Source organism: Monodon monoceros, unplaced genomic scaffold (genome assembly GCF_005190385.1).
Source record: "Monodon monoceros isolate NGI ecotype Baffin Bay Population unplaced genomic scaffold, NGI_Narwhal_1 Super_Scaffold_20, whole genome shotgun sequence".
Lineage (NCBI taxonomy): Eukaryota > Metazoa > Chordata > Mammalia > Artiodactyla > Monodontidae > Monodon > Monodon monoceros.
The window spans coordinates 66,805,321-66,828,862 of NW_021703777.1; the positions used below are offsets into that span (position 1 = coordinate 66,805,321).

The following is a 23,542-nucleotide window of genomic DNA, read 5'->3' on the forward strand; positions in this document are numbered from 1 at the left end:
AGGTGGAAAGATTAGGATGGGTAACAATATGACACATTAAAGGTAAGCCAGCTGGGTAGTTAGAAGCATTGACTTCATAGGACATTTCAGGCTCCAGCAATTGTTAGGCTGTCCATTCGGAAAGAGAGTTCATTGCTGGAAAGCATAAAGACACAAAACAGCTGATCTGAAGAGGTGATGTCAAGGATGAAGGGAAAAGATGCTAATAGGCAGACAGAAGAAAGCCAAGTAAACTTTGACTATTTCAGCTGTGTGAAGGACCATCCTTATGTTCAGTGATAACTTCTCCACAACATCCCACATGTAAATGGATAAATTAGCTGATGGTTCTGGGTTTTCTGTCTGTTGACAGTAATATGGCCCACTGCTTTTAACAGAATGCTCACCTAGTCACTTCAAGTGCAGCTCAGGACGGTGTGTTCTGGCTTCCAGAAGATGTGATGGCCAGGCTGACTGTGATGATGATAGTGATGAAGAAAACTGTGGTATGTATGTGAGATGGCACTTTTCTTGAATGTACACTAATACCTCGTTAGGATAAGGGATTGTGTTAAAATATGTCCATTGTTTACTGACAGTTGTAAGTAGTGACTAGGATTGAGTGCTAAGGCATTTACTTCTTAAATTATCAAATGGCAAAACATGAATTATAGGTGTTTTTCCTGTTAATTCCATTGATTTCCCCTAAATTACACTTCTGTTTATAACCTTGATGACATATGTGCAAACTCTTAGTAAAAGAAGAAGCTCTTCGCAAATGTAAGAGATTATTTTTATTGAGAGATTCTAAAGCAGTTGTCATCTGTTTTAAGGTCAGCATAATAGTGTCCTTGCCTATGATTCCCATATTCTTAAATAGGCATCTAGACACAAAAGACAGAGTGCAGGCTCTAACATTCAAATTTAATTGGGATTTATCTTCATGCCCTCTCTGGTTTTTGTCTCTGTCAGCAACGGATAAAACTCTTCCTGACATTTCTGCCTTTGAACTCCAAAATCACCAATGGAAAGGCCAGAAATGCCAGTGGCAATTTAAGTGGAGCTAATTCCCATTTTATTTCCCTGCAAACCTTTGTACTTGTAACCTCAAAGTGTGTCAGGGAATAGAAAACAGACAGTGCTCTTTACTAAGCAATATTTTAGAGTAAAGCAAAATGATTGAAGGGCAACCCCAAAGAATAGTTTGGTTATGATTATTTAGCTTGTTCTGCTTAAAAAACCTGACACTTTTTGCCATTGAAAGCACATGAGGCAATGCATCTTTTGAAATCATTTTATTCTTTTGGCCTTTGAGGGATGAAATATTGCCTTGCTTCCCAAAACGAGTTTTCCATAGTAGACATTGCCCTTCTGGTCCAGACAAAATGTCACAAGCAATCAACTGAAATCCTATCAGCTACTATAAATATGGATAAGTGCATCTTCTAGAAAATTAGAACTGTCAGAATGATGGTAATTTTGTTAGGGAGGAACATACAGTGTTTTGAGAAGCTACTGTTGTTTGCTTTGTTTGTGGTCTGTGTGTAAAGAAATAAATCAAAACTCATTGAATATCCCTTATATAAATGATTTATTAAGAATCTATTGGGGGCTTCCCTGGTGGCGCAGTGGTTGAGAGTCCGCCTGCCGATGCAGGGGACGCGGGTTCGTGCCCCGGTCCAGGAGGATCCCACATGCCGCGGAGCGGCTGGGCCCGTGAGCCATGGCCGCTGAGCCTGCGCATCTGGAGCCTGTGCTCCGCAACGGGAGAGGCCACAGCGGTGAGAGGCGCGCATACCTCAAAAAAAAAAAAAAAAATCTATTGGATTTTTTCACTACACTATGGCTTTGATGGGTTATGGTATTCTGAGATGCAAGTTAAAATAGATTATCTTAGATTGTCCAAAGAGGTTACATGATACTTCCTTGGGTGGCTAGACCGAAATTTGCAGTAGGGGACTAAATATTTGAGAAATGTAAAAATTTAGTCTCAAAAAGAGTCTTATGAAGATTAAATGGTCTGAGTTCTAGAGTATATTCTGTAAAAAAAAGAAATTTAAAGCACTATAGGGTACAAGTGATCCTAAAATGTCAGGTTTCTAGTTAAGTAATGAGTTTTTGTCAGTACTTTAATCTCACAATTAAAGGCTCATGAGAACTATCGAATAAATTGTCTAATCTCTATAAAACACTCAAAAGACTGACGATGTTATTGAGAGTTCTGGTTAAGGAAAGTTAAAGGTCAGTAGTAAATTAATACACTTGGAGCATTAATTGCCCCAACAGTATTAATCTATGAGAGAATTCTCATTAAGTTTTCTAAAGCAACTGGGCCGCATGCACGCGTTTGAATGGGCACGTCCCATGCTCTGGGAGAACACAGCAGTTAAAATCAAATGAAGAAGTCCCGCAGTAGAGGAAGGCCCAATGGAGGACTACTGGGAAATCCTCGGATTCCCATTTTGCCTACTTGCTCAGTTTGTCCCTCTGTTTCCATGGGCGTGGATAGGCATACCATCTGTTAATGCAAACACCAGCTCCAGCAAAGCTGGGTTTCACTCCAAGCTTCCTGTCTTTCTGATTTATTCCGTCCATTGTGGAGTGGAATGCACTTAAATGCTTTGGCTTTCCTGAATACTATGACTGTTAACTATTCACTTTCACACATCTGCAGCTCCTCCAAAATTTTAACAACATTATTGGGTTTTCCCCTCAAAACAGTACTTCTTTAATTTAAGTATAAAATAATTGATGTGTTGGAAATTTATGCTGTTTCTCTGACACTTCTGCAGCAGGAAAACATGGAGGTCAAAGCACACATTTGTAAATACACTTTTAAAATACATGCGTTAAACATTTGGCAGTAAGTAGTGTTTGTTTTTGGCAGTTCTATAACCTTATTGGACAATCAACAGTTAGTTATTATCCACGTTAACTGTCTGCAGAGTTTTGAAAGTGGCGAGAGGTGGATAGGTAACCAACGTATAGAGCTTGTTTGGTGAATCTTCATCTTCATTATGTTTTCTGGGCAACTGCACATGGATATGGTATGGGACATTCCTTATTCCGTTGGCCCAGACAGATTTGTTGAGCCTGGTGTCAATGCATACATCTGGAAATCTCATCTCCTTCATGGCAAATATCCGGATTTCTTTGAGTGCCCTAGGGGTGCGCTTCTTGAAACCCACTGCATGGATTCACTTGTGAATGTTGACAGTGTTTTCTCTGGTCACCACCTCATTGATGGTGGACCAGCCCTTCTTCTTCTCGCTTCCCTTCTTTGCGGGAGCCATCCAGCTGGGCTGGGAGTAATGTTGTTCTGACGTGTCTCCTGCTCTTGTGGTAAATTTTTGTTGTTGAAGTTGTACTGATTGTATAATTGTTAGTGTAAACAACAGTCGGAAGTATTGTCATTATTAGAAATGTTTTCAGCAAGTGTTTGGAAGAATTATGTAAATATGAACATATCATTCCAGAATTGCTTCATGGGAGAGAAGTCTAAAAGATAGGAGTGATTTACAGAGTCAGCACTGCGTCAGTACAGAAGCACTTCCTTGTCTTAAAGTGATAGTTTGTCATTAATTGAACATCTACTATGTAGATGAAGCTGGCTGTAGATCTAGCAACTGGATGAAAGAAGCTTATTTTCAATCTGACATTTACCAAGCATTGATATCTAATCAATGGAGAAAAAGGTGCAGATCTGGGCAGAGAAATGAACAAGAAGGGCATAAAGGAAAGGCGAGCTAAAGAAAATAACAATGAGATTATATTTCTGAGCTTTGCCTTCATGCTATAGATCTGAGTTTGTGAGATTGAAGTTAGCTTTTGCTAGGCCTATGTCCACAATTGGATGAGCTATACCAGCAGGAACAAGATGGTACCTGAGCTATGATGGGAGCAGCGAGTCTTCTCAATGGGTCAGTTAAAGGAGAATATAGCTCAAACAGTTTTTTTATATCTGCTGGAGAAATAAAACGCTTCATTACATGAATATAACATCACAATTACTAATTGATCACTCTTCTACATAAAAGGGTATACAACATACAGAGAAAGGTAGACAATACAAATGCGAGTGTCGTTAAGGACCTTTCTGTTTATCTTCAAATAATTAAAAACCATTTCATCATCTACCTTCGATCTCCTCTGGGGTGATAGATAAAATGCAGTAAAATCTTTCTTTATAACCTGAACCTCTTCTTGGAGTCAAAACCCCTTTAGGCTGTGTTTAAAGCCTCTGGCTCTGATATTTATAGGTTTTACAGCTTGATTTTAAAAGTTTTCCAAAAGACTTTTCTTCCCTAACTGTTTGGACTCCTTAATAGTATTTGTGTATTTCTCACAGAGAAGGACTTTACTGTGTTTTTCTTTTAAATACTCCAGAGAGCCAGTCTCTTTGTCCCTTTGCTTGTGGAAGAGACTGATTTCCTGCTCTGTGACTAGAAGACAGACTGAGGGTCATTGTGTTCATCTCATGTCGCATACCCACAAATGTACTTTCAGAAGGAGTCTTAGGATTGATCTCTGATCACATTTAATCCTTCATGCTAAGGAAGAGACATTCTCCTTCTCTTTAGATATTTTGCTACTTGGCTAACTCTTCGCTATCTGATTTGGTGTCTTGGGCAGGCAGCCTGGAATGGTAGAGTGCTCTCTGTAGACCTAGACTTGGATTTAAATCCAGACTCAGCACTTAGAGGCTGTGTGACTTTTGGCCAGTCACTTAACTTCTCTGGGCCTCAGTTTTCTCACCTGTAACATTTAGAGAAGCACGCTTTATCCCGCACAGTTTGGAATGCTTATAACATGCCTTACTCAGTCCTCAGAGGGCAATAACCAAGAGCCCACTTGCCACAGTGCTAGGAAATCCAGGAGGCAAGTCCCCTTACAGGTCACCTCAGGGATCTCCCTTGAGGCAAGGAGTCCTGTCTAGCTTGGTATTATCTCTGACAGACCAAGGTCTTATTTATGGCAGAGGAGGGCAGACTGGCATGTCACGTCCAAAGCACAGGCTGGGCAGAGTCCCTGATTTACATAGTGAATGTGGGCATCCGGGTGGAGCCTCGTCCTTGAGGTAGTGCTTGTTTTGGTGGTGGATGTCCCCATCTCCAGGATTACGGTCACTGAGGGTGGCTCCCACCCTGCAATTTAAAGCCCTTTGAAAGTCTTCATCCTGCCTCTTCACAGGGTACTGAGACAGCACGTCTTGAAGAGGATGACATGAAGATGGCGCCCCAAAAAGGGGTGTGACTAAGGAATTGGGAGGTCCACTGGGGCTTTCTGGTCAAAGATGGGAGCTCTGTGACTTGTGCTGTCATTGCTGCCCCTGACGGTTAGGCCCAGAGTTCGGGGAGGGAGGCAGCTCCTTTGTTCGGGCTGCTACCACAGATGCTGCGGCTGTTCTTTGAGATCTGGGCTCCATGGCCCAGGGTCACGGGCTCTGGAGGGGCCGTCACATCTGCCAGGCCTGAACCTCACTGCTCAGCTCCCTTGATTTGCTCTGAGGTCACATCCACAGCCACTGGGGCAGCTGCTGGCCGAAGACGAGCAGCTCTACCCTGACAACACTTTATTTGATGTAGCTCAAGTTAGCAGTCCTGATGAATGGACCCACTTACTCTGTACTGGCATCACTGAAAGCTTCTTAGAGTTCAAGAAGCATCTGCTTTAAGGTGCTTTGCCTTCTTCACCTATAATGACAACTGTTTTGATAGAGAAAAAAGGTGCCTCAGTTCAGGTGGGATCTGCCTCTGACAGGGAAGCCTGCTTCGCAGAGATTTTGTGAAACTGAGAGAGAAAGTGAAGAACCCAGCAGAACACTTAGCACACTTAGGGTTGACGAACCATTATGCTTTGCCCAGTACTGAGGGGGGTTTCTTGGAAGCAGGGACGTTTAGTGCTCAAACAGGCAAACTGGGATGAGTTGGTCACTTTAGCAATACACGGTGGCCTCTGTGAGTGGGCGTAGCCATTATGTCTGTACGGGGGGAGGTGGCGGTTATTCTGACATCAACAATTATTTGGTTTCATGACCTACAGCTGCATTAAATATCTCATCCTATCCATACCTAGTTTTAATTTTTAATGGAGTCATACCCTTTTCCTTTTAAAGCATGCCTTTAAAGCATAATTACACCAAAAATGCCACTTTAAAGAGAGAATGATTTTTTCACAAAATCATAATGGTATCTTCCATGTGCCTCATGTCTTGACCTTTTCATCCTACTTCATTTATGTTCATCATAACTCCACAAAGGAGGCATTAGGCCACGCAAACTTTTATTAGAAAAGAGAAGATACAGAAGGGAAATTACTGCCTATAGAGTACTCATTTTGTCTTTATAGCAACCCTTTGTAGCAGGCGTTATTATTACTGTTTTAGAGATATGGAAACTGAGGTTCAGAGAAATTAAGGAACTTATCCAAGGTCATACAGCTAATGAGATTTGGAGCTAAGGTTCAAATCCAGATGTCTGACTCTAAGCTTTGTTTCCTTTGCTCTTACCTCTAATGCATACTGAGGACAGCAACTAAAGGCTTGCACCTGCTTCCCTACTGGATCTTTCTCTGTAAGGCTGGATTTGGAGCAATCTGTTTATTTTCTCTAAATCTCAGTTTCTTTACTTAGAAAATGGTGATTGTAATTCTGACATTATGGTATTATTGTAAGAATTAAAACTAATATCTAGAAGGTGGATTTATAGTGGATAATAAATGTTATCTCTTATTATTACCATCTGTGAGCATACAGGTCTTATGTCCCAGTAGATCGACTTTTGTGATCTTTTATCATTTCATTCCAAGTGTCCACATTCTTCTCTGTACTCTTAGGAATGTACCTTGTGAACAGTCAGAAAGACTCATGCTGTTTTCTCTCATCATCTACTAGCAAGTGATGTGGTTTGTGATGAGTCTCCTTGCCAGAACATTCCAGATGATGTCTCTTGGTTCCAGATGATGTATTCTTGTTTTTTGTTTTTGTTTGGTTTTTTTTTTTTTTTTTTGCGGTACACGGGCCTCTCACTGTTGTGGCCTCTCCCGTTGCGGAGCACAGGCTCCGGACGCTCAGGCTCAGCGGCCATGGCTCACGGGCCCAGCTGCTCCACGGCATGTGGGATCTTCCCGGACCGGGGCACGAACCTGTGTCCCCTGCATTGGCAGGCGGACTCTCAACCACTGCGCTACCAGGGAAGCCCCAGATGATTTATTCTTGGTTAGCTGAAAACTCCAGATTATATTCCCATGAGTTCCTAGAATGGATGTCCCTGGGCCTAAAACCATTCTAGATGGTCAGCTAGTGAAGGCCTCTCACTATTTATTTCCTACAGTTTTGCAGTCACATACTCTACTGCTGTCCTATATTTTTGAATGGTGAAACACTTTAAATCTAATTTTATCCCATAGTAAAAATTTCTCTTCTGGGGACTTATTTTGATAACTTTTCAATGAGAAGTTTTTTGTAAAGCAGATTATTTTCTCATAAGGGACTCCAAGAAACCTGAGTCAGTCATCTATGACATTTCTCTGAATGATTTGTACCAGATCAGATGAGAAATAGCATCTCTAAAGAAACCCATTAGGGCTTCCCTGGTGGCGCAGCAGTTGAGAGTCCGCCTGCTGATGCAGGGGACGCGGGTTCGTGCCCCGGTCCGGGAAGATCCCAGATGCCGCTGAGCAGCTGGGCCTGTGAGCCATGGCCGCTGAGCTTGCGCGTCTGGAGCCTGTGCTCCGCAACGGGAGAGGCCACAACAGTGAGAGGCCCATGTACCGCAAAAAAAAAAGAAAGAAAGAAACCCCTTATTTCATCACTGCTGAGGGCTAGCTGCTGTTCCAGGCAGGGGGGTTCAGGATGCTCAAAGATGAATACGTGTGGTCTCTTCCTTCTCGCCCCTCACAGCCTGGTGAGGGTCATGGATCCAACTGGAGTGACAAGAACCCATCAGACCCTTGGCATGTTCTAGCGGACGTATACATGCGCTGTGTGTGAAGCAAATGACATTTATTAAGTTCATTGTAAGAGCTTATTATTGTACAGGCAAATTGCAGTTCAAGCTTATAGTCCTGGTCTTAGGCAAATTATGTTCTTTTCTCAGGTTAACTGATAAAGTTCCTAACATGAGATTTCTGGCTACGTGACTGAAGTAATGGCTCTTGAGCTAGTTTTGCAGATATTTGGCATATGGGAGGAGCCTCTTTTGCTAAACACACAGATGGCCTCGCCACTTGTTGATTGAAATTACATTTTAAGATAATATGCATTTAGATCGCTAGGTTTTGGCATATTTGCTTTAAAGCGTTAACTCATCATTTTATAGATGAGTCTTATGTGTTGGCAAATTGGCTTAGAAAGCAAAAGGAACAGCTAAAGATGAACGTTAAAGTACAGTTGCTTTTTCTTTTTTTTTTTTTTCCGATTTCCCATATGTCACTTTTGATCTTCTCCTGGGAGAGCTGTACTATTTATAATGCAGTTTGGAGATTACCAAGCATTTCTGCTTTCAAAATTACATTTTCCATGGTATACAGGAGTCAAAACTCGTTAAGGAAAAGGAAATCATACCTTTATATTGTAACTTTTTTACATTGCTTGATCAAAGCCATTGTTATTTTCACCTTCACATCTATTGCAAATAATCTTTCCTTCTGTCTCCAGGATGTAAAGAAAGAGATCTTTGGGAATGTCCATCTAACAAGCAATGTCTGAAGCACACAGTCGTCTGTGATGGGTTCCCAGACTGCCCTGATCACATGGATGAAACAAATTGCTGTAAGTGCTTACTGTGAATTTGTGAATGTGACGTTTTATTTTAAACACTAATTACCTCTCATTTTGAATGTAAGTGAGAAATTTGGAAATATGTATCAAAAGCTTTTTGTATTTTCAGACCTTTTGATTAAAACTCCACTTGTAAAAAATATATGCCAAGAATACAATCAAACGTGTAAAATGTATGCATAATGATATTAGTCTAGCACGATTTGTAACATGGAAAAAATTAAACCACCCCAAATATCCAAAAATAGGGGCAACATAAAATACAACCATAAAATGAAATAGTATGCAAACATTAAAAATTAAATTAGAAGGATAATTTCTGGTGGGTTCATTACATATCATTCGATGAATAAAACAAAGCATAAAGAATTATGTGTACTATTGTAGTTTTGAAAGTACATATAACCACATAGAAAAAGATCAGAAGGGCATAATAAAAAGTTTACAGTTGTAATCCCTGAATGGTGGAATTATTAAGTTTTTGTGCTTTTCTGTCTTTTCTACATATTCTGAATGAATGGCCAGTAGTTTTAGAATCAGAAAAAAAATCTCCTAAGATGCATTACCTACTAGTAACAGAAAGCCCAACTCAAACAGACTTAAGCAATGAAGAAGCAATTATTCTCTTATTATCCTGTGTTTTGCATATGCCTTATATTATCATATAAAAAATCAAGTGTAGGGCCAGATACAGGAGCTCAGCACCTCTTCTGGGATTCTTTACATTTGCTCGACCTCTAGCTGCCTCCTACCAGAGTCCAAAGATGGCTGCCAAGAGCACCTGGGGTGCCATGCTTCCCTGGTCATAGCCGCTAGGAAGGAGAGAGAACCTCACCCTCATCTCTGGAATATCACTTAGGGCTTCACTCAGATTGGCCAACTTTGAGCTGGGTCCCAGCTAGCAGTCAGCTATTGTCGTGTGGATTCCAAAAAACACCACCTAAACAGCTGAACTGCAAAAAGAAGCATCTTTAGGGAGAACCAATTAGAAAAAGATGCTGTTTCTTCAGGCTAGGACACGTGGCCTGGACAGTGGGGTTTGGGCAGGAACTTCCTTGGAAAGCACAACCTACAAAACCACAGACCAAGACCCTGATCTCGGATCCCATCTTTACTCCTAGACTAATAACTGTAGTCAGAGAAAAAAAAATTGTAGTCAGAAAAATGCCATGTCTTGCTTAAACGAATCAGGATCTTGCCATGGAGCAGGGGCTGGTGTGCGGGCCTGAATAAATTCATGTTCCCTTAAAAAAGGAGGACACGGGGGTTGGGGAAGTGGGGTGGGATGAACTGGGAGGTTGGGGTTGACATAGATACACTACCATGTGTAAAATAGATAGCTAGCGGGAACCCGCTGTAGAGCACAGGGAGATCAGTTCGGTGCTCTGTGGTGACCTGGATGGGGGTGGGCATGGGAGGGAGGTCCAAGAGGAAGGGGATATGTGTATACATATAGCTGATTCACTCCGTTGTACAGCAGAAACTAACACAATATTGTGAAGCAGCTATACCCCAATAAAAAATAAATACATTTTTTAAAAGGGAGGAAGAAAAGTAATAGATGCTAGGTAGGCAATCAAGGAGTTTTGCCATAGTTTTTAAAAACCCGAGAGAGAATTAGTGTGTGACTCTGAGAGTCATTTAATACTAGAGATTAAAAAGAAATAAAATTACCCATAAATGTGGACAGAGCTGGTTTTCATCCTCGGGTGACTTCAGTCCGCTCATGCCCAGTGCTCTGTTCCCGCCACTTCAGATTTTAGCCCTATGTTCTAATCTTTGGTATTTCTGCTGCTCTGGGTACCACTTCTTCAATCCAGTAGTTAGAACTAGAGAATCTCATCACTTGGAGACAGTAGTTCTGTTTAAATCCTTGCTGTTTGTATGGATGGACCTCTCAGAAATGAGATTTTATCAGTTCTGCTCTTCGATCTTGACACCTGTTTGGAGGTGTGGGTGACCACATCTTGTCTTCCTTAGTTGCTCCTGCTGGCAAACCATGATGTGCCTGTTAGTGATAATCACATTCATTCCTAAAATGTTTGTCTCCTCACTTCTTGTTCCCTTGCCAGCATTTTGCCAAGATGATGAGCTAGAATGTGCAAACCACGAGTGTGTGTCACGTGACCGGTGGTGTGACGGCGAAGCCGACTGCATAGACAGTTCCGACGAATGGGACTGTGGTGAGCTGCTTGTTTCTGCCATCTGCTCTATGCTCTAATGCCTGGCAGCCATTTAAGCTAAATGAATCCTAACTGGTTTCACAGATCTTACGAAGTTCATCTATTCTGGCTTACTATTATAAAAGCTGCCAGTGGTGATTTGTACATGTTATTTCCAACTCACAGAACACTTCCCCACAAGTTACTTCTCTGTTTGAAATGTCTATCTTATATGTAAAAATATTTGGGTTCAAACTGTTTTGACGATATAACTTTTCATTTGAATATAATTTTTTAAAAACTCTTTATTATCACCCATAATAAATTATCAATAGTCAGTCATTCTTGTATCATTGACACCTCCTGGAAGAGGATACTGAAGTGGTCTTCCATCTTCCCTGGACTCTCGCTCCAGATCTAGATGAGACTTCTATCTACTCCCTTACATGGACAGGACTTAAAGGCATCTCTCACCAGTATCCCAGTGTTGCAGTTTATCATCTTGAGTTTGGTTCATTCTATCGTCCCACACTCATCCCTGTTTCCATTCCCTTGGCCCTTATTTCAGTCCTTTGCATCATCTGACCAAATCACGGTTATGATGTATATTGTCATTAATTGTGCAGTGTTTCCACGAACAATCTATGGTGTATGAAGTACAGAGGATGCTCTTTGATAAAAGAGGAATTAGTGCATATGCCAGATTAATCTGAAATTAACACATCCCTCTCACACACTTGCATTCTCACAAGCTTTCTTGAAAGGAAACGATTTGAATGAAGTTACAGCTGGCTCCTTCTAATTATGCAAGTCTTTGGGTAAACTCATGGGAATGGGACCTGCCTGTGGCTGTCTTGTAACTCATAATGAAAAGTTAAGAACTGCCTGTCTCTTTCACCAGAGCCTCTAGTTCTTGGAGGGCAGAGAACACATCTAATTCATTTTTTCATCCCCCACCACACGGCAATCAGTGATTGGCACAGGGTAAGAACTCACCAAATGGTTCTTAGCTAAAAGAAATAAAAATGAATGTCTGCAAGTAAAGCAAAAGCATGTTATCATTCGGTGTCATGAGAAGAAATGTTTTAAATTAGGGTTCCCCCCCCTTTTTTCCCCTCAGTGACCCTCTCTGCAAATGTGAACTCCTCGTCATTCCTGACCGCTCACAGATCTGCCATGGAACACCACGTGTGTGCGGATGGCTGGCAGGAGACGTTGAGTCAGCTGGCCTGCAAGCAGATGGGTTTAGGGTAAGGTCAGTAGTTTGTAGCCCTGATGAATTTCTCAGAGGGCTTCACGGAACTTGGCAATAATATCTTCCTTATGAATGCAGAGTGAGTTAGTGCTCTCAAACCTAGCCCTCCAAAGCATGGGAAATGGATCAGGTGAGAGAACTGTATTTGATTACAGGCACCTGCTCTCAAGAGTGAGGGTTTCTGAAAACCTACTTTGATAAAGCCTCTAAAAGTAAATGAAGTCATTGTATTTTAAGGACTTGTGAAATGAAATGCTTTTATTACTTAAAAAAGCATTAAGATGGTTTCCTCTGAGGAAACTGGATGGGAAAATCTTGCGATCCCCGCCCCCAAGAGGTTATTGAAAATTCCTTTTTAAGCAACACAAATCTTTTTAATAAGTTGAGAAATAGAACTTGAAGTTGCTAGTATTTCAATTTACCCTGTGTAATGTAGGAAATGTAAATTAGGAAAGAGTTCACCATTTTTGCTTCTTAGAATGAAAAGCCACTCACTCTGGCTTTGATACAAACACACTGAAATCAATACTTTTAAAGTTGGATTCTTGGCGCAGGGTTTTCTTTTCTAGTTCTATTGGGGTTGGAAAACAATAATTGAAAGGTCTTAGAATATATATGTGAGTGTGTTTATACATATAAACATATAAACACACACATATATTTTTTTCTTTACCAATGACGGATGTGAGATTTGGGGGAAATATAGAAATGATGGAAATAAAAGATAAAGGATTTATAAAATTCTAGAATAAAAAATTGAGTAAATGTCACTTCCCAGGATTCCACAGAGCAAACTTGAAGTAATTTTACAGTAATGAGCCATCCAATTATGGGAGAGCAACTGGCAGCCCATTTTTGCTATCCCAGTTTGAAGAATTACGTAAATACCGGCATCTTTAGCCCATTTTTCCCATGTAAAGTCCCACATCTTTGGAAAATTGAGTAACTGATGACATAATAAGAGAGTTTTAAACTTTGCCAGAGTGGAAAAATTATATTTGCCAAGATCGATTAAATTATACTTTATTTTCACCACTTCCTTATTGTGTTTAAATGAAAGGGGATATGACTGTGATCGGAGATAGATTAAAAGCTTTTTGAAGGAGCTTTGCTTTCCTCTCACCAGACACAAGGTTATTTCTCTTTCTTTTTTTTGCATCTCACTCTATTTCTTTTTATTTATTATATATTTTTAACATCTTTATTGGAGTATAATTGCTCTACAGTGGTGTGTTAGTTTCTGCTTTATAACAAAGTGAATCAGTTATACATATACATATGTCCCCATATCTCTTTGCTCTTGCATCTCCCTCCCTCCCACCCTCCCTATCCCACCCTCCCTATCCCACCCCTCTAGGTGGTCACAAAGCACCGAGCTGATCTCCCTGTGCTATGGGGCTGCTTCCCACTAGCTATCTATTTTACATTTGGTAGTGTATATATGTCCATGCCACTCTCTCACTTCGTCCCAGCTTACCCTTCCACCTCCCCGTGTCCCCCTCCTCAAGTCCATTCTCTACGTCTGCATCTTTATTCCTGTCCTGCCCCTAGGTTCTTCAGAACCATTTTTTTTTAGATTCCATATATATATGTTAATATACGGTATTTGTCTTTCTCTTTCTGACTTACTTCACTCTGTATGACAGACTCTAGGTCCATCCACCTCACTACAAGTAACTCAATTTCGTTCTTTTTATGGCTGAGTAATATTCCATTGTATATATGTGCCACATCTTCTTTATCCATTCATCTGTCGATGGACACTTAGGTTGCTTCCATGTCCTGGCTATTGTAAATAGAGCTGCAGTGAACATTGTGGAATGTGACTCTTTTTTGAATTATGGTTTTCTCAGGGTATATGCCCAGTAATGGGATTGCTGGGTCATATGGTAGTTCTATTTTTAGTTTTTTAAGGAACCTCCATACTGTTCTCCATAGTGGCTGTATCAATTTACATTCCCAACAAGGTTATTTCTTAATAAGAAAACTTGATTATGTAATGACAGATAACTTCACTGAGAGTTCTGAAGGAGCGTCGGAACTACAAAGATTTTATAACCAGAAAATTCTTTTGACAAAAGCCACCTTGTTCTGTTGAAAATGGAATGGATCATGTTTAAAATATTCTACTTTATATTTCTTCTAGTTTTTTGAATATTGGACTTAAATTTTTTATTGTGGTAAAATGCACGACATAAAACTCACCATTTTAACCATTTTAAAGTGTATAATTCAGTGGCATTTAGTATATTCATAATGCTATGCAACCATCACCATTATCTGATTTAGTTCACTAAGTATAATGTTTTCATGCATCCACGTATCAGTACTTTATTTCTGCTTATGGCTGAATAATATTCCATTATGCGGATACACCATATTTTTAAATCTATTCATCCATTGATGAATTCCTCCATTTTAGTGGTCTCTACCTTTGGCTACTGTGTGCATATTGGATTTTGAAAAAAATCTCTTTGCTCCATTTCCTTAACATAGTGGGAAAATGTCATTGCAATATCTTAGGTATTTAAAATCTAAGATAGACGTTTAGATTTTTTAAAGATAACTTTATTTCATAGGAGGGCTAGGAAAATTTGAGAGAGCAGTATGGTTGGAAAACCATAACTGTTATTTGACTGAGTTAATGGGTAAGAAGTGATTCACCTTCGAAGTAAATGAGAACAAAAGGTAAACCTTAGTGTTTTTGTACTTCTGGCTTGCCTGCACGTTTACTCTTCAGTTTACGTGGGTGGCTCATGAATTGACAGAGATCTGGAGAACCAGGCTAGGGCAGGAACACAGAAAATGGGCAAGACGAGGCCAAATTCCTGCTGTGGCAATGGGATGCTTAGGGAGCTACTGTCACCACTGTCCCTGGAGACCAGTTGCTGTGCTGCAGACTCACAGTTCTGCCGCTGGTGCTTCAAATTAACTCTAAGTAACCCTGCACCTTTGAGTCATTTCTTCCACATTCAAAGTCCCTAATAGGAGTGTCTCTTTGGCCATGGCTAGACATTGACCTACACTCCAGCTGCCAGAGGGAGGGGAGAGGGATGAGTTGTCCTCTTTTAGCTTCTGGAGTGGAGTGTCCACTCCATGGGCCTGCCTTGATACTGTCAAACATACTCTGCATCCAAAACTTGAAGTTTAAAAAACAACCCCAACTAATTCTATTCAGTAGCTTCCTCCTTGTTTTTTGAGCATCAGCTTGTGGGTCTTGTAGAGGAGTAGGCACTGTGTGGAGGATGCACAGGTGAATAGCATTATCAAAGAGCTTATAACGTGGTGGGGAAGACATATTATCTCGATACTATAATATAAATTCATTAAATCATTCATTCATTCATTCAGTAAACATTTAAGAGAAAAGCACTGTCACATAGTATCCAAAACGAACATACCTTAACTCCAAATAGATCACTCAGCTACTTCAAGGGGTATATTTTGTAGCTAGTTTGTTTAAAATGCAGATCTACACCAAATTACGTGTTTTGCAGGGATTCTACTGAGATGCTTTCACGATAGAAGCAGTTGATTAAAAACACCTGCACTGAGAGTTTTTCAGACCTAAATCATGCTTTCCATGTCTAACAGCAGAAATGCTAGGCTATCAACTAAGTGCTTGTCCAAATGAGAGGATTCAGAGTTCTTTTCTGAATCTGAAAACATTTTATCCCCATCTGCAGGTATCTCTAGAGTTCACCCCAGCTGGAAATATGATGACTATTTGATTAGACAAGGGTATAAATCAAGCCCCTAAATTCTCATGACAGTATATTGACTTTGCTACCTGCGTGTCCAGTATCAGAAACATATGGGCATTTGTTTAATCAACAGTACAAATCAGAATTTAGACTGCCCTCTAATACTTGCCAAATGTTCAGTTGAGACATCTGGTATCTGAGGAAGTTGGTCTAAGGGAATGTGATTCTCTGTGTCTCTTGGCCTCATAAGCTTACCTCTATAAAAGTTAGATCATCTGGAAATAGGCTGTACTATTTTGGCAAAAATTCCTTTGTAGAGTTAGTTGCAATTTTATTTTATGCCCTAATCTTTTAGAGTTTGTCAACAGAAGAAACATCCTTCCAAAGAATGTTTCTGTGTCTTGGGCAAAACTGCAAAGAAGGTATCTATTATATTACCTAATAGTCCCTGATATAAGGATTTACATTGTAATTTTTCCTAACATGTACTCCCAGGACAAAGCTTCTAACTTCACATTTCATTTGTCATGTAAGAACTATTTAATCCAGGATGGTTTCCTTATTGATTGACTTCCATGATGCTCGGAGACAGATTCAGTCCTCTGTAGTAGTCAGTCTAGCCCAGGTTGCTGGTCCTGTACATGTAAACCATGGAAAGGAAGTTCAAAACCTTGTAGTTGTTTTATTAAAAATTAAGATATAATTCAGATACCATAAAATTCACTGTTTAAAAGTGTACAATTCAGTTGTTTTTAGTATGGTCACAAAATAGTTGTAATCATCGTCACTGTCTAATTCCAGAACATTTTCATCACTCAAAAAAGAAACCCCACGCTCATTAGCAGTCACTCTCCAGTTCTCCTTCCCTTCAGCCCTTAAAATGTACTAATTTACTTTCTGTCTCTATAGATTTGCCCATTGTGCACATTTCACGTATAGAATCATGCAAAATATTTTTTGTCTGACTTCTTTCACTTAGCAAAATGCTTTTAAGGTTCATCCATGTTGTACTATGTATCAGTACGCCATTCCTGTTTATGGCTGAATAATATTCTCTTGTGTAGATAGAGCCACATTTTGATTATCCATTCATCATTGGATGGCCATTTTGGTTGTTTCCACTTTTGAGCTCTTATGCATAATGCTGCTATGAACATTCATGTACGAGTTTTTGTGTGAACATATGTTTTCATTTCTCTTGGGTGTATACTTGAGACTAGAATTACTGGGTCAAGTGGTAACTCTATGTTTAAATTTTTGAATGACTGCCCAACTGTTTTCCAAAGAGGCCACACCACTTTATACTCTACCAGCAATGCATGAGAGTTCCAGTTTCTCCATCTCCTCACCAACACTTGTTCTTGTTCATATTTTTGATGGTCTGCCTTCAATGTATTCAAAAATGATATTGTTCATTTTTTGATCTGGGTGACCGAGAGAGGGAATATATAGAGAGGAGATAAGGAGATCAAGGACTGAGCCCTAACATTAAGGGGATCAGAGAAGAGAAGCAGCAAGCCAAAGGAGATGAAAAAGAACAACTAGTGCAGTAGGAGTATGTGGTATCCTGAAAGACAATTGAAGAAAGCATATAAAGGAAGAAGTGAGGGTCAGTTCTATCAAATGCTGCTGAGAAGTTAAATGAGGACTGAAAATGACTATTGGTTTCAGCAACGTGCATGTCATTGATGTGAGCAGTTTCAGTAGAGTGAGGGGGCAAACACCTAAGAGATAGTGGGAAGAGAGAAAAGAGAGTAAGTGTAGAACTCTTTGGGGAAATTTTGCCAAAAAGAGAAGCAGAGAAGGATGAGCAGTGACTGGTGAAGGAAATAGGGTTAGGAGATCTTTGGTCCCTCCGTTTCCCTAAAAGCTCTCACTATCCCATGACTGAATTTCTAATAGAGCCCTACCGGCTGTAATACAAACATCATGTTCGATTGCTATAGACTGAGTGTTCATGTCCCCCGCAAATTCATATGTGAAATCCTAACCCCCAGTGTGAAGGTATTAAGCAGCGGGGCCTTCAAGAGGTGATTGGGACGTGAGAATGGAGCCCTCAAGAATGGGATTAGTAACTTATACAAGAGACTGCACAGAGTTTCCTCTCACCTTTCATCATGTGATGACCTAGCAAGAAGATGGCTGTGACTGAGGAAATGGGCCTTCACCAGACACCAAATCTACTATTACCTTGACCTTGGACTTCCAGCCTCTGGAACTATGGGAGATAAATCCTTGTTGTTTATAAGCCACCCAGTCTATGGCAATTTGTTATAGAGGCCCGAATGGACTAAGGCAGAAATAAATCATTTTCTGTCAAAGGTCTTCTTTCATTTGACATTTTTTTTTAACCAAATAAGTTTCCCAACTGGCAGACCCGCCGTAAACTAGCTCATCTTTCTTCAACTTCATATCCTTGTACGTGCTCCTCTGCTCTTTCTGTACTGTCTGGTCTTTTACCTGTGCTCTGTAGACACATTCCTTCCTGCTTCTGCCTCTGTGTCCATAGATGCATTGTTTTTACATTCCCTATCCAAATTCTTCAGGGCCTCACTCAAGGCTCATGACCTCTGCGAAGACTTTCTCATCTCCTTGACCTCTTTTGCCCCTGAATTTCCTGTGGTACTTAAAAATCAGTACTACACGATATCCCTTTTAATTCTACAGCTGTATATCATTTGTATATATTTTTTGATTCTTCATTTATTTCCCAGAATAGGTTACAGAGAATAATAATGGCCAACCTTGGGCTTCCCTGGTGGCGCAGTGGTTGAGAGTCCGCCTGCCGATGCAGGGGACACGGGTTCGTGCCCCGGTCCGGGAAGATGCCACGTGCCGTGGAGCGGCTGGGTCCGTGAGCCATGGCCACTGAGCCTGCACGTCCAGAGCCTGTGCTCTGCAACGGGAGAGGCCACAACAGTGAGAGGCCCGTGTACCACAAAAAAATAATAATAATAAAAAAATAATAATGGCCAACCTTAATTATGTGCCAGGCTGTTCTGAGTACTTGATAAGTATTATCTCAGTTTATCCACATTGTAATCCTATAAGACAAGTAGTATTGTTATTTCTATTTTATGTACGAGGAAACTGAGGATTAGAGAGGCCAAGGAACTTTGCTAAGTTGCAGAAAAATACAGAGCTAGGATGCAAGTCCAAGCAAGTGGAAGAGATCTCTTGGGTACTAGGAGTAGATCCCCTATGGCACCCAGTTCTTCAGTAAAAATGCCATGACTGATGTGGCCAACCAGCTTCTTAAACGTAAACCTCATTTAGTATTGCTTTATGTAGGTGTTTTGTGGTAGATCTTAACATCACCTTGCGATCTTATTGTAGGATTTTTAAGTGGATAGCAGTGAGGAGGTGGTGGTGGTGGAAATTCATCATGCAGGACCATGATCTAAGTGTTCTTCACTTTTTTTTTTTTTTTGCGATACGCGGGCCTCTCACTGTTGTGGCCTCTCCCGTTGCGGAGCACAGGCTCCGGACGCTCACGCTCAGCGGCCATGGCTCACGGGCCCAGCCGCTCCGCGGCATGTGGGATCCTCCCGGACTGGGGCACGAACCCATGTCCCCTGCATCGGCAGGCGGACTCTCAAGCACTGTGCCACCAGGGAAGCCCTGTTTTTCACTTTTTGAAAAGTCATATAGTAATAAGTACATGCTTGTCGTATTCTAAGTAGACGTCAGCTGAGGCAAATCCACGAAGTGTTGTTTTCTTTCACATGCAGCTTCGTAGCTTCTCTGGCAGACATGTGGTTTGGGCATGGGAAATTAATTTCTTAACACATTCCCAAGAAGCTGCTAGTTAAATGAGTGCCTGGATGAGAAGAAAATCATAAAGTCCAATGTGTGAGTGTAGAATTCTCTGGAACATGCTGTTCAGAGCTAAGGAAGAAGAAGAATTTTCCTGAAAAAGTGCTCCATCCTGAAGGAAGAGGAAATATTTTTTAAGGCCTTCCATGAGACCACTAGGTATGAGGCTTTCATAAGCAAGAGCAAGGTGAGTCTACCAGTTGTCCTAAGAGCATTTCCACGTGATCACTATCAGCAAGCTCTGCCAAGAATTCGGATTATTTGTTAGCAAACTGAATCTCAAACTGTGTCAGTTGGGTTAATGAATAACTTATGAAAGTAAATGGAAACTTCTCAGTGGTGTAGGGAAATTCACCGTTATTAACTGGAATAAAACTATGCTAGATCCTGGATTAAGCACTTTTTTTTACTCTCTTACATTCCATTTTGTGATAAAAATGTTCACCATTAAAAAATAGATTCACATCAGGATTTATAAAATCAAAGATGGTTGCCATGAGTTCTCCAGAATTGTCAAAACACGCCTTTCCACCAAAAATATCAGGGCTAATTGTGAGCAAGAAGGTCTTGGAATGGGGAAGAATCAATCTCTGTAAAGTCTTTGGGGGCATCAGATTCTCTGGTCATCATAGTGCATTGCCATTGGCAGGAATACGAATGGGTCCTAGGTAAGTAAGAACATGATTTACAACTTGAGAATCCACCAGAAATTAACCAGAAAAGACCTGTGTTATTTCTGTTAGAAGTCCTTATATGGCAGCATCCCCCTTTTGGAACTACACCAGAGTCTCCTGGTGATGACTTAACTTCTTCATGTTTTCTTTGAAACCTACTGCAATTTGGCTTGCTTTTTACCCCCAAGACAGGACTGATAGTAATGATATTATCTAAATGCCAACTCCACTGGTCTTTTCATTTTATTTTTACAGTTTGGAATCAAAATCCAATTCCTTACTCTGGCTTACAAAGCCTAATCCGGCCCCTGCCTCACTCTCTGACCCCATCTCCTAGCACTCCTCCACTTGTCCGCTAAATGTTACACACGTTGACCTTATTGCTGATATTCCAGTGCTGCAAACTCATTCGCATCTCGGGAGCTTTGGCTTCACAGTTCCTCTTGTTTGGAAGGCTGATCTCTAGACCTTAACAGGATCACCTCCATCTCATCATTCGTGTCTCTAAGCTTGTATATCAACTATTTACAAAGGTCTTCCTTGACAACCCTAGTTGGAGCAGCTTCCACACTCACCAAGGTGCTCTCTATTTGCTTACTCTGTCTTCTTCAAAGCATTTATTGGTATCAGAAATTATTTTTTCACGTTTGGAATTTGTTCCTCTCACTAAAACTCCTTTAGGGAGGGACTCCATCTGATGTAACACCAGTGTGTTGTCTCCATTTCCATTCCAGCTTATTAACCTTATTAATCATCAGTTTTAACCCTTGTCCATCTGACTGTGTCGTCTGTTTAAATTCTGCCAGGGTGATATTCCTTTGGCAATGAGTAAACTGAGTTCACTGAGCACTCACTGATTAACCCATTGTGTCATTCATGAACATAAGTCTAATATCTACCCAATCTTGTACTCTTCCTACATCTTCCAGAAGCTAACAAAAGAACATGTAGATCTTGACTCTGAGGCATAGTAATCTTTTGAACTAAAAAATTTCAAATAAAGTCACCTGTAGCAGACATTTATTGTGTTGCCTCTCTGCCTCCCTCCTTTTCCTTTGGGACCTGCATCCCTTCATTTTGGGACTTGCTTCACTTCCCATTCTATCCTTGGGATCCCAAAGGGGGATGCCATCTTTGTACATGACCCACTTTTCTTGGCCTCAGTGATTGGTAGAGGGGTAGGTAATACCTCACCCAAGCTGGACTAATCAAAGGACCTCACTCCTGGGCTACAGTGACTGGTTTTGTGATACTTAAAGTTTTTCAATAAGATTTGTTTTAAGTGGACTGGGGAGAGAAGACGTCTTTCCTTTTTGGTCACAAAGATGAAGGATTTGAGTTTAGAGCTGCAGACAGCCTGTCCCCTAGCTTGTGGAAAAGTCACTTGGAGGTCATTAAAGCCACCCTCCCACCTCGTCCTCCTCCCTCCCACTGAAGGAAGTGGAGATGAGAGATGGAGAGTCGTGAAGGTGCTTGGTCCCCAGGCACCAGCCATCCTGAAGACCATCCACATCCCTTTAGTGATTGATTACATTTCTACTTTTTGATATTCATATATTCGGGCACTATTTTACGTACTAAAATGCTGATTTTTGTTGTTGGTGGTGGTGTAATACTGTTAACTGAATATTTTTTAAAGCCCTGAAGTTTGAATTATTTTATTTTGTAATGTACCCAGAGAGTCATATTCTGCCTTAAAAGTTTGAATTGAATAAAGGTGCACTTTCTCTATGCCTATAGTATCAAGATGAGGAAGAAAAGAGCAATTGACGAAGCAAAGCTTCTGTTAGAAAACTAAATTCTACCTTGGTTCCAAGACTCTCTGAACTAGTGGAATAAAAAGTAGCATATTGCAATTGAAACTGGTAATCTTTAGTTTTACACTGATGAACTAAAAGAAGGTAAAGACAAACAGGAAACATTTTCTAAACTAAATAAGTTTCTTTCAAGACAATGTTGTTTCTGTCTCTTAAAAATTAAAAAAAACATGTCCCCAAAGTTTTCCTCCAAGTTATCAAAAAAGAAAAGGGATCTTTTTTTGAAGATAAAATAGCCAGAAGGAAATACTTGGACTACTGTAGATTCTGAAAGAGGCGTATACTTACTGCTCAAAAATATACTTACAACCTAACACCATTTATTTAGTTTGTTTTACAATATAAGATTGAAATCTTGTAAATGGTCAAATGACATTTTAATTTTATGATTGATTTTTTTTATATCTTTAATGAAATGTTTATTTTAAATAGTGCTTTACTAGTTTTATTTTCTAATTTATATGAGAATGAGAATATATATTTAATAGCTATAGTTTTCAACTTATTGTATGTTAGAAATGGATTATGTCATTGATTTTTTTATGAAATATGAAGTCTATAATTTAATTTTATAATCTATAGCTTCTCTTTTCTTTGAGATAGTTTTTGTCACTTGTACCTATAAATCATGGCCTAATACAGTTATTATACTCTACCTTTGAGGTAGATAAATGGATAAAATTATATATTTTCAGTTAAGATTACAATAAAAAATATTTTTAAATACTTATTTTACCGGAAAAATAAGCTCAGACTTTATGCTGTTCTTTGAAACATTTCTATCGATGGGAGTTTTGCTGTATAAAGTGTAAGCTGAGCTATCTAACCAGATGAATGATTCTATGATCATGTTCACTTGTGTTTGTTTGCAACCTATGATGCCTTTCTGTCAATATTTCTAGGTCTTCCTTCTACCTGGCAAAATCATTTAACTAGCTTTTAATATTAACATGTCTAAACTATAGGAACCAAACAGAGACAAAAACATGACAGGGTTTAAGAGAAGATTTTTGAAATCAGATACGAAATGTTTCACAGAAAGGTTCCAGGTTCTGAGGAGGATATTTAGAATTGCAAATAATTTATCCACTACACAAGGCATTTGTATTTCAAGACTAACCATCGATACTGAGGTTGAGGACTCATGACTTTCCCGAGCAATAGATGCCATAGAATAGACCTGGTCCTTCCACTGGAACGTGTGGCATGTCTAGGTAAGTCCTGCACTACTGTCTTGCTGACAAAAGTAAAGAAGCCCTTTGCTTTGTGGGATTTGTGCTGCCTTTCATTTTTTAGGTAAGCAGCCCCTACGTAATTATACTACAAGCATGGAATGCCTCATCACTCAACACCAAG

At 40.1% G+C, this 23,542-nt stretch overlaps 1 protein-coding gene and 1 pseudogene across 1 annotated transcript in view; one reads left to right on the forward strand and one right to left on the reverse strand.

Annotated features, from left to right (window-relative positions):
* CORIN (corin, serine peptidase) overlaps nt 1-23,542 on the forward strand; it is a 249,374-nt gene that overhangs the window by 181,133 nt on the left and 44,699 nt on the right. Inside the window, exons 13-16 of the mRNA XM_029234750.1 lie at nt 378-485; nt 8,636-8,749; nt 10,831-10,941; nt 12,041-12,170. Coding sequence (XP_029090583.1) covers nt 378-485; nt 8,636-8,749; nt 10,831-10,941; nt 12,041-12,170 — 463 coding nt within the window. The remainder of the gene's footprint in view (nt 1-377; nt 486-8,635; nt 8,750-10,830; nt 10,942-12,040; nt 12,171-23,542) is intronic.
* Nucleotides 2,895-3,272, reverse strand: LOC114902497 (annotated as a pseudogene).